Source organism: Aulostomus chinensis, chromosome 19 (genome assembly GCF_037954235.1).
Source record: "Aulostomus chinensis isolate RoL2024-O1b breed Wild chromosome 19, RoL_Achi_v1.0, whole genome shotgun sequence".
In the NCBI taxonomy this organism is placed as follows: Eukaryota; Metazoa; Chordata; class Actinopteri; order Syngnathiformes; family Aulostomidae; genus Aulostomus; species Aulostomus chinensis.
Genome location: NC_141338.1, coordinates 1,452,006 through 1,468,304, shown reverse-complemented (window position 1 = coordinate 1,468,304; position 16,299 = coordinate 1,452,006). Strand labels below are relative to the sequence as shown.

Sequence of the window (16,299 nt, the reverse complement as noted above, 5' to 3'; positions counted from 1 at the left end):
ACAAATTGAACTGTTCTACTTGGAAAGCGTCATCAAGACCCGACTGGTTCTGAACATGGTTCTTCATCTCCAACTATCAACACTTCAGTGTTCCGAACCATTAATGACCCGCTGGGACCAATTAAATGACGTAAACAATCCATTAACCGGCTACACACGGACATTAGCTCAGCTTTCTGACGCAGCGGTGCTTTGTGTTGACGTCATCACGGGTGTGACGTATTTCAGCACCAAAGTGATTAGACAGTGGCCGAGAGCGCGAGGCTTTGTTATCTGTCTCTCTCTCTCTCACACACACAAACACTCAACATACTGCGTGCGCTTGGAACAAGACCGGCGCACTTCGGTAGGCAAACACACACACACACACACACACACACTGGAGGCTGCGCGAGCGTGACGGTTAAACGGGTAATATTTTTTTCTGTATCAACTTTTGACAAGTTATCGAACCGCCAGGCGCGCGCGCATGAACGCGTTCCGACCGTGAGTTAGCCACTTACCCAGCTAGGTGGTTAGCGTGCTAGGTAGTTAGCTTGTTTGGGGCCAAATGTATTTTTGGTTTCTGTTTGTCCGGGTCGAGGGTCAGAGACTTGGCGGGTCACGGTCCTGTATATCTGTTGGGAACGACTTAGAGTGTGTGTGTGTGTGTGTGTGTGTGTGTGTGTGTGTGTGTGTGTGTGTTGGGGGGGGGGGGGTCAATTGAGCTCCATTGTTGGGGATCACTGAGCCTCATCACTTTCATTACCTTGGACACACGTGTACGCCGGACCAGCCAGAGCTCCAGACGCGGATGAATCTGCTGCTGAAAGTAGTCCCGCCTCACGCTGATGAAGTACAAATACTTTGTTGTACCTCAGTGGAGTTTTCAGGTGTTCAGACATTATTTATTTCCTAATTATTTTTTTATTTTAACAACTTAAAGTTTAAAACTTCTTGCTGTTAGATTTCAAGAATGTGCTTGTTTACTTTATTTATCTGGTATTTGTTGATGTCAGTCTGAACAGAGTTTAAAAATTCAAGTTTTTGTTGCTATCAAAAACAATCAATCATTATTTACTGATTCCTCGTCACTGATGAGTGAAGAAGGTTCTTGAACCGGGCCGATGAGCCACTCTGATGACGCTGGAGGCCTGAATGCAAGGGTTAGCAGTGCTAAGCTAACGTTAGCCTATGGAGGAACTACACCAGGGTCACAACACTGATTTTCTGATTCAGTTATCTAAAGTCACATGGAACAGTCCCATTGGCTGTTGGTGGAGTAACCATGGAGATGACCACTTCCTGTTGGACTATGCTATAAACACAGCTCATCCCTGATACGATAACTTCAGACAACAAAAATACCGCTTGGTGACATGCTGACTTCCTGTTGGACTACAAAAGTACCTCATCAGCACATTAATATATTGACAAGAATATTTGTACTTTTGCTAACACGCCCCTCAGGCAGAGAAGCAGTCAGACACTCGTGTGAACACAGAACTGGGGTTTTTGTATTTTCAGGGGACTTCTAACTTCAGTGCTTGCTTGGATGCAGTCGTGATGAGATTCATGTTTCTGACTGAGAGAATCTTGTATCCATAGAGGAGGATCAGCTGCAGGGGAGAGCCTGGCTCATCGGTTCAGGCAAACAGGAGGAACGGGAAAGGCGGCTGTGGAGAGCCTGGAGGGTTTCCTGGTCTTGCGTAGCGCTGCTGCATTGCTCCAGGAGGGGAGGGGCTGCACTGGCCTGTGGCCATGTATCGGTGGAGGACTACAGTTGCGAGGCTTAGGCCTCTCACGGCTGGGCTAACGCCTCAGAACCCATCCCAACCCAGACCGCCAGTGGTTGAAGGTGGCTTGGGGACGTTTCTGCCGGCCGGCCGCCTGAGCACGTCTGCAGCGGCTGAGCCCTTTCTGAACGGCACCAGCTCCAACTACGTGGAGGAGATGTACAGTGCTTGGCTGGAGAACCCCAGAAATGTTCACAAGGTACCAAACCTCTTTTTTGACAACAGAAATTCTTCCTGAGGAGCAAAGGAGGTCATGGAAACGAGTTCTGCACGTCTACACCCTCAGCGGCCCCTCGTCTTCTCCTCTGTCAGGACTAAGTGGGTTCAAGGTCGCTAAGTAGCCGGTGTGATGCTGTGTGCATCGGTACCTTAGGATAGGAGATCAGCGGCAAATAGCGACTGACACACACACACACACACCCACACACACTCGGCTCACACACACAGCAGCACCAGCTACTCGTGTCCCGGAGAGATGTTCCAGAAAGCTCAGACACATCAAAACTCACAAGAGAAAAAGACTGAGATTCTCCCGCGTCACAGCAGAGCGGTGAGATCCACCAGGTTCGCTGTTCAGTTTCCTTGACCGTCAGTGTTCCAAATCGATTTATCGTGGAAATAACTGGGAATAACTGATCATGATGACGAAAAGGAAACGGCAAGAAGAAATGGCGCATTCGACCATTAGACTGAAGAAAACTAGGAAGAAACCTCGGTATCAGCACCGGCTGTCCGTTGGTTCAGTTCATTCAGCCACGATTCACCACCACTGCTCTGGTGGTTTCAGTCGTTCTACCGTGCCGCATTCACTGTCACTTGCTGATGTGTGTGAGGGCGCTCAGGTGTCTCACCACCTGAGTTGTGTTATCTCTCGCCTCCAGCGCAGCTCTGGCACTGCCACATGCTTTCAAGGGTTCACTTGTGTTTTTGAATTATTTGGTGGCTGTGTGTGTATCAGAACATTCTCACACACACACACAGTTGCTGTTGACAGACTAACAGGCACTTGTTTGTAGAAACGGGGTAAGTTTGGGTGCTGCTGGTGTTCCTGTGCTGTCAGGAGGACGTCAGAACGCCCCCGCCGCAGCCACCCGGGAGCTGATGTTCAGCTTCCTGTGGAGAAGCTTCTCATCCAGGTCTTCTCACAACATAAGCCAGTAACTAGCAGTGTAGACAGGTTCGTAGCCACGCTAGCAGTGTAGCTCAGTGTCAGTCCAGCAGTGTCACATGACCGCTGCCATATGTTTCACAAACCAGAGTCAAACTGATTCTGATCTCAAAGCCTTTTGGTGTGTTTGATACACAGAACAGAGGAGTGTTCCTTGTGGTTGACACTGTGTTCAGGACACACACACGCACACACACACACACACACACACACACACCACAACCAAAAACAAAACAGTTCCAGTTCCGCTGGGCGTGGCCTCGGTGGTAGCAGTGCCTGTAATATGAAGGAGCACCTCTGCTTTTTAATAAATAAGGTTCCTGTCCATCATGTTTACAGGGCGACCAGCAGGGTTAGCCAGCTAGCTGGTTAGCTGGCTCGTGTGTGGACGCTCAGTCTGGATGTTGTGTTTGAGTTCTACTCTGCTACCTCACCTCCTCTGAGTTGTCTCCTCTCTCTCCCTGTAGTCCTGGGATATATTTTTCCGTAACGCAAATGCCGGCGCTCCTCCTGGTGCAGCCTACCAGAGCCCCCCACCTCTTGCTGGGGCAGCTGAGGCACTGGCCCGGGCCCCGGCACTGGTGGGCGTTCAGCCTAACGTGGAGAAGCTGGTGGGGGATCATCTTGCGGTTCAGTCGCTGATACGAGCCTATCAGGTAAGCCACACACACCTGCGCTAGCTAGTTAGTAACAGAGGTCTGGGACTTGGGAAGGTTCATTACTACAGCAAAGAAATCCTGGTGCTGGCCGGTGAATGAATTCTTCATTTCAAACGTTAATAGGATAACAAGTGCAACACAAACCTGGAGAATAAAAACTAGAAAAAGTAAAGGAAAGAAGTACAGTGCAGTGAACGAGACCATAAACCGGCCTCAGGCAGCCTGGTTCCAGCTCTCATCAGCTGACCAGAAATATCCAGACAGTTCTACAGATTCTAAGCACCTGGTTTTATTGTGTGGCCTGTAAACGTTGATCGGTGAATGAAAGTGTCTCAGTCTAATGATCACCCATCACAACGTCTTAATATACGCAGCTCTGTGTGTGCGATGTGCAGCACTTCACACAGGCGTGTTCACAGAACCAAATGTTGGATTTGTTCAAATGTAATACATTTTTGAAATTACGAATTACAAACTGTTCCAGTAAAGAACATGTTCTCGCATCAGTGCAGCAGATTGTGAGCTTCCGCCTGTCAGGCTCACCAGCTCGCGGGCCGTCCAGCGCTGGTTCCCACCAGCTCTGGTTCCCACCAGCTCTGGTTCCCACCAGCTCTGGTTCCCACCAGCTCTGACCTCTGACCTGGATCCTGCTCAGGAGTAGACTGAAGTGAGGGAATGCTCCAGGAAATGGTCAGCAACTCAGACTGACGTGTTGATGTTCCGTCTGTAGGTGCGAGGGCATCACATCGCCAAGCTGGACCCTCTGGGCATCAGCTGTGTGGACTTTGATGACGCCCCGTGCTCCATTGGCTCCCAGAATGTTGGTGAGAAATATAATCATCTGTAATTGTCTTCTCTCGTGGTGAATCTCCACGCTGCGACACGCTCGTGTGCGAGGCTACAAATCACGCCAGTGTCTCCCTGGTGCTGTCCCTCTGTTCATGTACTCTCACTGCTGCTCATCCCAGCCTTTTGTTTTGGAGGATCCAGCTTTTATTTGTTAGCATCTTCTCAGCGTCTCCAGGGGCAGCAGCTCTGATGCCGATGGATCATGGAATACCTGGAAAACTCACGTAGCTTTTCCAGGCCTTGAAAAATATAGTCTATCGGTGGTTGAGATGCTAGTGAAGGTCGACGGGGTTCTGTTATTGATTTACTTAAATCCATGTTCATGGTACATCAAAGCAGGAAACCCCTCATCAATTGTTAACAGGTCTTTATCAGTACAGATGCTTATATGATCTCTGTCTGTGCAAAGTTGAGAAAGCCGTCGCCGCACAGAAGTCACAGCGGCAGGAAAGGTGGTGTCTTTGACGTTGCCGGTAGAGCAGATAATCTGGATGATGAACATTTTTGAGCAGTGGTTCCGATTAGATTACTGAGACAAACACCTTCCTGCTGTTCCCTGCCGAGGAGGCACGTCCTACACAAATGCTTGAGCCACAGGATTAATAGATTACTGCAGTGTGCTAATCCTTCACGACTGTTAAACTCCTCATGTCAAGGTGTGAATACACACTCTCAGGTTCTCCACTCTCACAAACATTACCTGCAGGAACCAACTCACTGAAGTCAGTTATTAGGAAACGAGTTAATTCATCATAAATGTCTGAGTGTTTTGGACGGCTGTGCTGTTTGTCACATTTCTTCTTCTGCTGCTCTTATCAGCTCAACCTGTACAGCTAATGAGGTCTGGGGGGGAGATAAGACCAGAGGAGGGCAGAGGCAGCAAAAACTGCTCCAGGAAAAGTTACAGTGCTTAGAAGTGAAGAATTTATTTGTAAGATTGTGAGGTTTATAAGTTCAAATCCCTGGAACAAGTTGTTGAGAGGGAAGAGTAACAGGACTACAGGTTTCTACCCAGCTAACAACCAGCCGTGTGCAGGAGCTGCTGTAGTTTACATGGATGTCAATATTGACACGTGAACCAGATAAAGAGAAGCCTCTGAATAACAACACACTGCCATGTCAGCAGCTCTTGAACCTGAATAAGGTCACAGTGAGACGGGTGAGGAATAATCAGATGAAGACGTGTGGCGTGTTCTGACCTCAGCCTCACTCCTGAAGCGTGTTGTAGACGTGTTTACATGCGATCCTCCCAGGAATGGTATTCTGTATTACGCATGAGCTCAGGTGTGTTGCAGCCGTGAAAAGAGAGAACAAACTACAGTGTTTGCAGCGGCCTCATGAAAGGTCAGCAGGTGATTGTTGGGAGCTGTAAGAGGATGTTTCCACAGTGGCATTGTTCAGCTCCTCTTTGTGCTGCTGGACTGAGGCTCACCGAGGGCCGACAATAGCTCGCCACCCACCGTTTGGGGGCCCCAGCAAGCTGAAGCAACATGTGAGAAGCTCCATGGAGCTCTTAACCAGTGTGTTTGTGTTTCTTCATGCCTCCAGAGTTGTCTCGTTATAAGGAGCGTCTTGGTTCTCTGAATGCTGGAGGTAGGACAAGAACCTCAGTGGTATGGTCTTCCTCCTCCTGCGGGAACTAACATGTGCCCTGACTCTGCTGGTGAACTGCACACTAACATTAAAACTCTAATAGGGTGGCCCCCCCCCCATGTTTGTGGTGGCGGTCACTTGAAAACCACTCTATCGTTCGCCTGTGACCTCAAAGAATAACAAGCTCCATTAACATCCCGTTTTTTTATGTACATTTTCACTTTGTTCAAACAATGTAAGTTTGCATTGGATGCAGAAGAGCAGCAGATGGAAACGTCCCCTAAGTTGCACTTTCTTTTGCAAAATTTGTAAACATGCAGTTAAAGTGTCCGAAACGTTGAGTGGAAACCCGACGACCTCTGAAGCGCTTTTCATGGTATAAGATGAAGTCCTCAGGCCGCGATGAAAGATAAAATGTAAATGTTCACCTGAACTACAACTGTTAACAACGTGAGAAGGAACAGTTTTGACAACAATGTCCATTTAAAGTGAAGCAGAGATGTAAAGTTAGCATGTGAACCAGTTGGCCCCGGTCGGTCGGCCCTGGTCAGTCGGCCCTGGTGGGGTCGACCGAGGTCAGCCCTGTCCTGTAATACCACTTTGTTCGTCAAGGGGGTGATAAAGTTCCCATCGTACTTTGATGCACATCAGAACAGGTTGGTGAAAAAAAAAAATCTTAAGGACTTAACAGATCAATGCTAACACTTCCCATCCACTACCATTCATTGAGCTAAGCTAACTAGCGTGAGTAGCACAGAGGGGACTCTTTATTGTCCCCTCTGGGCCTCTGAAGTTTGTTGTTATCTTATGGAAAGACTTTGTGCATCTCTAGTTGCAAGCAGAGATGACACTGCCTCTATTCCTGCTGCGTCGGCGATCTGGTGGGCTGGTAATGAACCGTGGTGCAGGGGTGGTACTGAGACATGTTGCTGGTTAAACTGGGACCAAGTGAGGGGGTTTGTGTGTGGTTGGTGCTGCTTTAAGGGTGTGTTTGTGTTTGTTGGCTTCTTCTAACCTTCGCCCTGTCGTCAGTGGGGTCACACAGGACTAATCTGAGCTCATCTGGTCCTGCTTCATTAAACGGGACTGTGATTAGATTGCTGGCCGGCTCCTCTGGCTGAACACCACTGTGAACAGCTTCTGTGTTTTTACCCGAGGATGAAGGGGGGGAAAGTCTAAAGCTCCCCAACTAGAACGCTGACTCGGGCATAGTAGATTGGAACGTCTTAGGCAGCAGCTGGCGCCAATTTGCTGACAGACAAACAGAAGCGGACATTGTGTTCTCTTGTTTTATCTTGGACATCACATGCTTGAGATAAACACAAGCTAACGTCTCAGACTGCTGCTCTGAAATGGTTGATACGTAATTTAATCACCGCCAGGTCTGTTGGGGGGTTTTACTGTCACTGATAGGCAGGTCAGCTGTTCTTCCCACCCTGGTGTTGAACTTCACTCCCAGATGTTTACAGCTGTTAGGAAAGTGCTGATTTGTCACTATAATAAACTCTTATGTATTTGATCGTGGATTCAATCTCATTGTGATCTCTGGATGTTTTTCTCACTGTCTTGTGTTCTTGTTTGTTGGGCTTTCACCTGCATCGGTGCGGTGGCACCAGGTTTCCACGGGCTGGCCCAGTCCGACCTGGACAAGGTGTTCCGGCTTCCCACCACTACCTTCATTGGAGGCAACGAGGGCGCTTTGCCACTCAGGGAGATTATACACCGCCTTGAGGTAATAGCCTCTACAGTGGGTCAGTAGTGTCAACAAATAGTTGCGTGTATAATGTCATTGCATCATGAGACCAAACGTCTCCAAGGAAACGACAACAGAGACGTTATTCCCAGCCTGTAAAACTCGTCCTTGTTTAGCTGCTGGAATCAGAGCCCGGTGACTTCGTTCAGACTCATCAGATCCTTGCGTCGCTGCTCTGACGCACTTGTCGTGTAATTCTGGGCCGATATCAGCAGCGGCGTTAACAAGTCCTGATTCATACTGCCTACTGATACTGATGGCTTTTGTTCTCGACCTTTGTTCCCACTTTTGTGTCAAATCAGCAGAAACAACAACAGCAACGGGTTTAACTCTTTCCCTGCCAGCGGGGTTTAACATTTTCATCTTTCAAGACCTTCAGAATTATCTACTTTTGATCTGAATGAAAGTCCTGCCACCTCCTCTCCCTCCTGCAGACGGCCTACTGTCAGCACATCGGGGTGGAGTTCATGTTCATCAATGACGTGGAGCAGTGCCAGTGGATCCGCCAGAAGTTTGAGACTCCAGGGATCATGCGCTTCAGCCTGGAGGAGAAGAGGACCCTACTGGCCAGAATGATCCGCTCCACCAGGTGTGTGTCCTCTCCTGCTTCCATGTTCCTCTGTGATTGAGGAGTGGCAATGTGAAGCGGCAGCACCTCCTTCTGTTCGCAGGTTTGAGGAGTTTCTCCAGAGGAAGTGGTCATCAGAGAAGCGCTTTGGCCTGGAGGGGTGCGAATCGCTCATCCCAGCCCTCAAGACCATCATCGATAAGTCCAGTGCGAGCGGCGTGGAGAGTGTCATCATGGGAATGCCTCACAGGTTTTCCGTGGCTTAAGTCTCCTGTGATCGTGTCTCCTTTATCGCACTGCTCGTGTTAAGCTGACGTCCTGTCCCTCTCGTGCCTCCTCAGGGGTCGGCTCAACGTGCTCGCTAACGTGATCCGTAAGGAGCTGGACCAGATCTTCTGCCAGTTTGACTCCAAACTGGAGGCTGCAGATGAGGTGCGTTCGCAAAAATGGCGATTAGCACCTTTGTTCGCACTGTCCTGTGCTCTTTGTTAACCGCAACTGGTGGCTGAGGCTTTTTTATTTATGATTGTTGCCCAAAAAGACTTCGTTTGATGTGAATGCAAGTGGTTTAGCAGCTAATGTTAGCTGCTTGGTGACATTAGCGAGGCTGCTACAAACGCAGATCTGCATTAATGCTATCCTAAGAGCCTGAAACCAGCATTGCTGGTCGATGCTTCCCTGGGCACCCACTCAGAACCAGTTGCTGGAGAATCGAGGTCCAACACTTCAACACTGTCTCGTCTTTGCTGCTCTCAGGGTTCTGGTGATGTGAAGTATCACTTGGGGATGTATCACAAGAGGATGAACCGGGTCAGCGACAGATACATCACATTGTCGCTCATGGCGAACCCATCTCACCTGGAGGCGGTGGACCCAGTGGTGCAGGGCAAGACCAAAGCTGAGCAGTTCTACTGTGGAGACACTGAGGGCAAGAAGGTACGCTGGTTTAAGCTCTTAGCCATGCTAGCAGCAGAATGGCACAGTGAACCAGTTGTCACGCCAGACACAGATGCTCCATTTTATTTATTCAGTCTCAAATTAAATTGTTTTATGGGGTCTTGAAGACATAAGTGGATTAAGACAAACCTGGATTATACCAGACAGCTGGGAGAGTTCGTAAACAGATGTTTTTTTTCGACAGTTTAGCTGTTGTTAGCCACCAGTCTGCATTACCTTCAACCAAGTAAACGTGGCTGGTTCTTCCTGCATTCTGGAGTCACAAAGTAGAAATGAAGGTGGGAAAAACCCCATCTTAGTGAGTACCTCCACCCGCTACTTTACTGTCCACACCCAAAATCAATGTCAGAACACTGAAGTAAAAGTGAAACGGAGGGTTGAAGTTGGTGATGCAGATTGTTGTCAGGCTTCTGAGATCAAAGGAACGGTGAATCAGCTGATCTGTGTTGTTTCTCATGTCCTGTCTCTGTGGATACGGGACGTCGGAACTGATTGTATCCTTGGCTGAGTTCAGACACACTTTTCCAGGAAGTTTTAACAAACTACAAAATTGTGAAAAATGTTCAGACTGCTTCAGTGTGGTAGTAAAACATGCATAGAAACCAGTAGTCTGACCGTTATTACTGACCTGTCGGTCGCTCCCAGGTGATGTCCATCCTCCTCCACGGCGACGCTGCATTTGCAGGCCAGGGCGTCGTCTACGAGACGTTCCACCTGTCCGACTTGCCATCCTACACCACCCACGGAACCATCCATGTGGTGGTCAACAACCAGGTACACACTCCTCACAATCAGGTACACACTCCTCACAACCAGGTACACACTCCTCACAATCAGGTACACACTCCTCACAACCAGGTACACACTCCTCACAACCAGGTACACACTCCTCACAACCAGGTACACACTCCTCACAACCAGGTACACACACAACCAGGTACACACTTGCAGCCAGGTACTGACAGGTGTCAGCAGTGATAAATACCCGACTCATCATCACAGTTGAATCTGTGTAGAAATTCCACGTAGAAGAAGTAAAAATCCTACCTGACTAAACTTTATGCACTGCAGCTTCCAGAACGTTTGCTAAACCCTGATAGCGGTGCTGAGACGCCCTGAAATAAGCAGTGGCACGTCTGTCCTGACAGATCGGCTTCACCACTGACCCCAGGGTGGCACGTTCCTCTCCGTACCCCACGGACGTAGCGCGGGTGGTCAACGCCCCCATCTTCCATGTCAACGCCGACGACCCCGAGGCCGTGATGTACGTCTGCAACGTAGCGGCCGAGTGGAGGAACACCTTCCACAAAGATGTGGTGGTGGACCTGGTGGGTTGATACTAGCTTTATGTCACAACAACCTGCAGTCGCTTGTGAGGCGAGGATAAAAGCGCAGCTGAACGTTGTCTCCGTTGGCTCAGGTGTGTTACAGACGGAACGGCCACAACGAGATGGACGAGCCCATGTTCACCCAGCCGCTGATGTACAAGCGGATCAAGAAGCAGAACGGAGTCTTGCAGAAGTTCACGGAGAAACTGATGGCTGAGGGAGTCGTCACCATGCAGGACTACGAGGTCAAAGCACTTCTGCTCCTGCACCATTTATCACTGTCAGTACGTCCCAGCCTAACAAGCTCTTCATCCGCGGGTTCCAGGAGGAAGTAGCCAAGTACGACAAGATCTGTGAGGAGGCGTACGCTCGCTCCAAAGACGAGAAGATCCTGCACATCAAACACTGGCTGGACTCGCCCTGGCCTGGTGAGGCTACGCCTGCCACTCTACGCACGCCGCTCTACGCACGCCGCTCTACGCCTGCCGCTCTACGCCTGCCGCTCTACGCCTGCCGCTCTGCGCACGCCGCTCTGCGCACGCCGCTCTGCGCACGCCGCTCTACGCGCCTCCACCGGCCACTGATGGAATCTGAACTACAGATAAATCCAATTTGATTTTAGAATGAACACGTAAATTCAAATCAGTTTGATCAGAAACGTCAGGTGGTACAGATGAATCAAGTGTCACACGGACTCACAATGGTGGAGACTCTAAACCTGTCGACCTGCTTAATGTTGAATAAAACGAGTCACGATGATGTCACGTCGTCAGGTTAGTTTTTTCTAAATCAGAGCTCCAGGTGAAAAGATGGAGTCATCCAAGTATCACGCCAAAGAACCCGTTGGAAATTCATGCATTTGAGTTTGAATTTGAGACGATGAAAGATTTTAATCTCTGAGTTTCCATAGTAACGTCTTTGTTTACGTGTCATTAGATTTCTTCACTCTGGAAGGTCAACCCAAGAGAATGAGGTGCCCGTCCACAGGCCTCAGTGAGGAGGAGCTCGGCCATATTGGGAACATCGCTGCCTCGGTGCCAGAGGAGAACTTCACCGTACATGGAGGTTCTCTCCTCTCTCGTGCTGAGGTCATCGGTTCTCTCTGAGCACGCTCACATCCTCACATTCCTGCCGCTGTTCCAGGTTTGACTCGTATCCTGAAGGGCCGAGCGAACATGGTGAGCCAGCGACTGTGTGACTGGGCCCTTGGCGAGTACATGGCCTTCGGTTCTCTGCTCAAAGATGGGATCCATGTGCGCCTCAGTGGTCAGGATGTGGAGCGTGGCACCTTCAGGTAGAACTAACGCCACCCACCACCCGCCATAGAAGTCCCATGGTGACCTTTGCTCTGTTGCTCTGTTGTAGCCATCGCCATCACATCCTGCACGACCAGAACGTCGATAAGAGGATCTGCATCCCGATGAACCACATCTCCCCGGATCAGGCTCCCTACACCGTCTGCAACAGCTCGCTGTCTGAATACGGAGTACTTGGTGAGTCAGAAGTACTCACAAATAATACGTGTTGCTCGTACTTCCCAGTGAGTCGCCGAGGGAGACTCCTTCATCCTGATGGTGTACGAATGAGCTGAAAACAGACGACTTGAGCCTTTCTGACGAAGGACGAGACAGTTTGTCCTCACGGCGAGTCTTATTCTAAAAATATCTGCGATTGTCCAGTAAAGTCCAGCGATTGTGTTGCTAGCATGTTGTTAGCAGTTCAGCTAACATCACTTTTTACTCACGTCATGGTCCAGCACAGTAGAATACTCTGTAACTCTCATCGCAGTTTTACCCACCTTTCACCTCTTCAGGTGTCTCGTTCTGTCGGAGAAACGGAACTATTTCTGTTTGGGTGTTGGTGCCCGGAGGTTGTTTATGCCGGTAACGAGTGCGAGCGTGACCTGGGTGGATGATTGATGGACACGCTTGTGAACGCAGTCGTGACTCCTCCTGAACTCACTGTGCTCATTGAGCTTTTCCTCTCTGCAGGTTTTGAGTTGGGCTTCGCCATGGCCAGCCCCAACGCCCTGGTCCTGTGGGAGGCCCAGTTTGGAGACTTTCATAACACGGCGCAGTGCATCATCGACCAGTTCATCAGCTCGGGACAGGCCAAGTGGGTCCGACAGAACGGCATCGTGCTGCTGCTTCCTCACGGCATGGAGGGGATGGTGCGCTGCTGTCCACCTAACGCTTCTAGTTTAGTTTGGAGAGAAGAAGCTGCTGGTCTGGTTTTAAGAGTTTGAAATGAGGTCCTGGTTCACCACTCCTTCCTCCTCCCCCTCTCAGGGTCCCGAGCACTCGTCCGCCCGTCCTGAGAGGTTCCTACAGATGTGCAACGACGACCCAGATGTTTTACCTGTGAGTCCTCGTGTCTTCTTTCCTGTCCGAGTCGTTCTCACATCCTCAAATCTAACCATCAGCCCCGTTGGTCCGTCAGAACCTGTCGGAGGACTTAGCCGTGCGTCAGCTCTACGACTGTAACTGGATCGTGGTCAACTGCTCCACTCCTGCAAACTACTTCCACGTTGTCCGCCGACAGATCCTGCTGCCCTTCAGGAAGCCGGTGAGTCACATGATGCCGGCCAAGAGCCACACAAAGAGGACAAATATCCACCACATCAACCGCCTCACATTCATCTGATTACTGTCTGTTTTTGTCTGATTGTCCGTCCGCTCTGAGCTGAGCGTTGCTCACACAAACACTCCCAGTCCCTCCCCTGTGGTGGTGGTGGTTGTTGTTGTTGTCGTTGTTGTCGTGTGTTCAGACGTGTCAGAGAATCACGCTCCTGGAAAGCTTCTTCAGAGGCTTGTAAAGTAGATTTATTGGAATGAATGTGTGTGAACTGTGGCTGAGATTGGAGGTGGCCACTGAATCGTGTCCCGCCTGAATCAGCCCCTTTCATCTCTGCATCTCCAGCTGATTGTATTTACTCCCAAGTCCCTGTTGCGCCACCCGGAGGCCAAGTCCAGCTTTGACGACATGCTGTCAGGTGAGGGTTCTATGGTTTTTCGAAACACTGCTTGTTGGGGAATTTTCACAAAAACCAGGCGTGAGTGATTGGATTTTCACAGTAAGAGATTCCATACTAATTAGCCAGGATTCGCAGGAGAGAAACGCAGGTACGAGTCACGACCTCCAGTTTGCGCTTGTTGTCTCAGTATCAACAGGCTCCTCCTCTTCCTGCAGGAACTCATTTCAAGCGTCTGATCCCAGACGAGGGGGCTTCCCCAGACACGGTGAAGAGAGTTCTCTTCTGCACCGGCAAGATCTACTATGAGCTGACCCGCGAACGCAAGAACCGAGGCATGGACGACACAGTCGCTGTCGTACGCATCGAACAGGTAAAGTCAGACCTGCTGACCAACCCGCAGGAAGGGACCAGGGTCAGGGATGGTCCAAAACTGAAACCGCTAAAGGGGCGGAGCCACTGTCTCAACATCTAACTGTTTCCAGCTGTCGCCGTTCCCCTTTGACCTGGTGAAAGAGGAGGCGGAGCGCTACCTGAGCGCGGATCTGGTCTGGTGTCAGGAGGAGCACAAGAACCAGGGCTACTACGACTACGTCAAGCCTCGGATCCGCACCACCATCAACCGCAGCCGGCCTGTCTGGTACGTCCAACTTAGCCTTGGTACACAAGGAGCTACCAGAAAGGTGTTCTAGTTGAATAAGGTGTGTGTGTGTATGTGTGCACGTTTGTGTGTGTGTGTAGGTATGCTGGTCGAGAGCCGGCAGCAGCTCCAGCCACTGGGAACAAGCCAACTCACCTGACGGAGCTTCAGCGTTTAATGGACACGGCGTTCGATCTGGAGGCGTTCGCAGGAAAACAGTAACAGCTCCTCCTCCTCCTTCTGCTCCTCCTCCCTCAGGACAGCTCCAGGGTTTTATAAGCCAGTCTCTCCACAATATCCACATATCAGGCCTCTGAGAACCAAACGCACAGGTGACTCCTGACACTGTTACCATGCCGACCTCATGCTCGCCACTATGAGCTCAATCAGGAAGAAACAGACAGGCGACCTGCTCTGAATGTGTACATTTATTGTTGCATTTACTGCTTTATCTGGTTTGTTTTTTAAGTTGAAAAATCATCCTATTTTTGTAAAAGGGAGTCGAAGGAAATCCCATGATGTCACAGGTGATGTCACACTGACTGAGTGGCAGCGTCCAGCATGAATGCAGCAAAAACACAACTCATCTAAAATCAGAAAGATGGACGAGACAACACATCTGGTTTCTGTCAGTATCACATGGCTTGAAACGGAATGTTCCGGTAACGCAGGCGGCGAGCTAACAATGCCAACAGTGACTGTAGTTTGAACCGTGTGTGAATTCTCAGGTATCTCCCAGTTACCAAGGTGGATCTCAGATGCGTTCCAGTTGAAACTCAGAAATTGGAACTTTCTGACTTCCAAGCTCAAGGGAATGCAGCAGTTACACACAAGCCACTCAATTGGCTGGACAGCAACACTAGCTAACGACACTAGCTAACGATGCTAATTATTAGTATTTAAACACATTTGACATGAAGTGTATTCCTACAGCAATGCTAGTTTAGGTTGGACTTTATAAAAGGTGTAACTATTATAAACAAATGATTAGCAATAATTGAGCCATGCTAATGTTAGCTGCTAACCATCAGCTAATGCTAAAGCTAGAGCAGTAGAGAGCGAGTCCATGCTGTTTTAAACATTTACATGTAGAAAAGACAGGAAACACGGCTCCTGGTCAGACTCCGTTTGTCACTCAGCTGAACACAGACGTGCTGCAGGATGTTTCACCACTCAGTCTCTGTGTGGAGAAAACTAGCAGCTCATGCTAACCCTCAGTAATTTCCACATTTGTGTCATTATGACACAAGTTGTGAAGAGTTGGCCTTGTTGGGGTTAATTCTTGCTTAGGTGCTTTGACTTGAGTTCACTTAAGTGGTGCTGTTAAGCTAGACCTTCTGCCTTAATGCTAAGCTAAGCTAATGAGCGCAAGAATGCTAACTGTGAATCTGCGTCTTTAATTTAAAATTGACCTCCAGCGCATGATTGTGACCTCATTAATCTGTTATAACCTGATGTTTTCCAGAAAAAGATGTTTAGATTATTGAAGATACGTTGAAAGTATTTGAGCTGCAGGAGCTGGAAGAGGCATCGCGTGGTTTTACTGCACCTTTTTAGTTTTTTACCTTCAGAGAGATTGAAACTTTTAGAGTAGAAACATATTCCTGCGCTTTGATCATCAGTCACATTGAAGTGACTCGTCACTTTCATCTACATGTACGTATATATCTTGGTCATAAATTCAGCTTCACTTCTTTCATATTTTTATTTATTTCCCCGTCGTTGCCTGATTGTGCCAAATGTGACGGATGACTTGAAACAGAATTCACACCAGAATCGATGCAAATGTAGAGACACAACTGAAGTGTATTTATTTTTCAAATGTTTTATTGTTTACAGCAAATAAAGATTACAGATGCAAAGCTTTTCGTATTTAACAGCCGTGCTGTCGCTCATGAACACGTCTGAGGAAGTTACTAGTTGTTAAACTACCAGAACAGACACATTTCAGTCTGACTGCTTTGGTCTCCAGCTGCTGAAGAGAGAAGCTGAATAAAAATGCTCATCTTGATACCTGGAATTAGTAAAGGGAACCTGG

At 49.1% G+C, this 16,299-nt stretch overlaps 1 protein-coding gene across 4 annotated transcripts; it reads left to right on the top strand.

Moving 5' to 3' along the window:
- Positions 1-88: 88 nt before the first annotated feature.
- On the top strand, positions 89-16,138 carry ogdhb (oxoglutarate dehydrogenase b). 4 transcript variants are annotated; one of them, XM_086186661.1, is made up of 24 exons: positions 243-346; positions 1,588-1,974; positions 3,411-3,599; positions 4,333-4,426; positions 6,000-6,044; positions 7,661-7,776; positions 8,232-8,386; positions 8,469-8,615; positions 8,707-8,797; positions 9,122-9,301; positions 9,968-10,096; positions 10,471-10,650; positions 10,743-10,895; positions 10,976-11,078; positions 11,587-11,715; positions 11,794-11,944; positions 12,016-12,143; positions 12,642-12,820; positions 12,939-13,010; positions 13,090-13,215; positions 13,570-13,642; positions 13,840-13,994; positions 14,107-14,261; positions 14,363-16,138. In XM_086186661.1, exons 2-24 carry the CDS (start codon positions 1,741-1,743, stop codon positions 14,481-14,483), a joined length of 3,105 nt encoding a protein of 1,034 aa, XP_086042787.1. In that variant the 5' UTR covers positions 243-346; positions 1,588-1,740; the 3' UTR covers positions 14,484-16,138. The 4 variants fall into 4 exon arrangements, with proteins under 4 accessions (XP_086042786.1, XP_086042787.1, XP_086042789.1 ...); XM_086186662.1 differs by lacking the exon at positions 243-346 and adding an exon at positions 720-872; XM_086186663.1 differs by lacking the exon at positions 6,000-6,044.
- The last annotated feature ends 161 nt before the right edge of the window (positions 16,139-16,299 follow it).

Bases quoted from the DNA above. Each gene is read 5' to 3' on its own strand.
- ogdhb (XM_086186661.1), top strand. From the start codon at position 1,741: ATGTATCGGTGGAGGACTACAGTTGCGAGGCTTAGGCCTCTCACGGCT. The intron at 1,975-3,410 runs GTACCAAACCTC...CTCTCCCTGTAG, and splicing joins ACCCCAGAAATGTTCACAAG to TCCTGGGATATATTTTTCCG. The intron at 9,302-9,967 runs GTACGCTGGTTT...GGTCGCTCCCAG, and splicing joins GAGACACTGAGGGCAAGAAG to GTGATGTCCATCCTCCTCCA.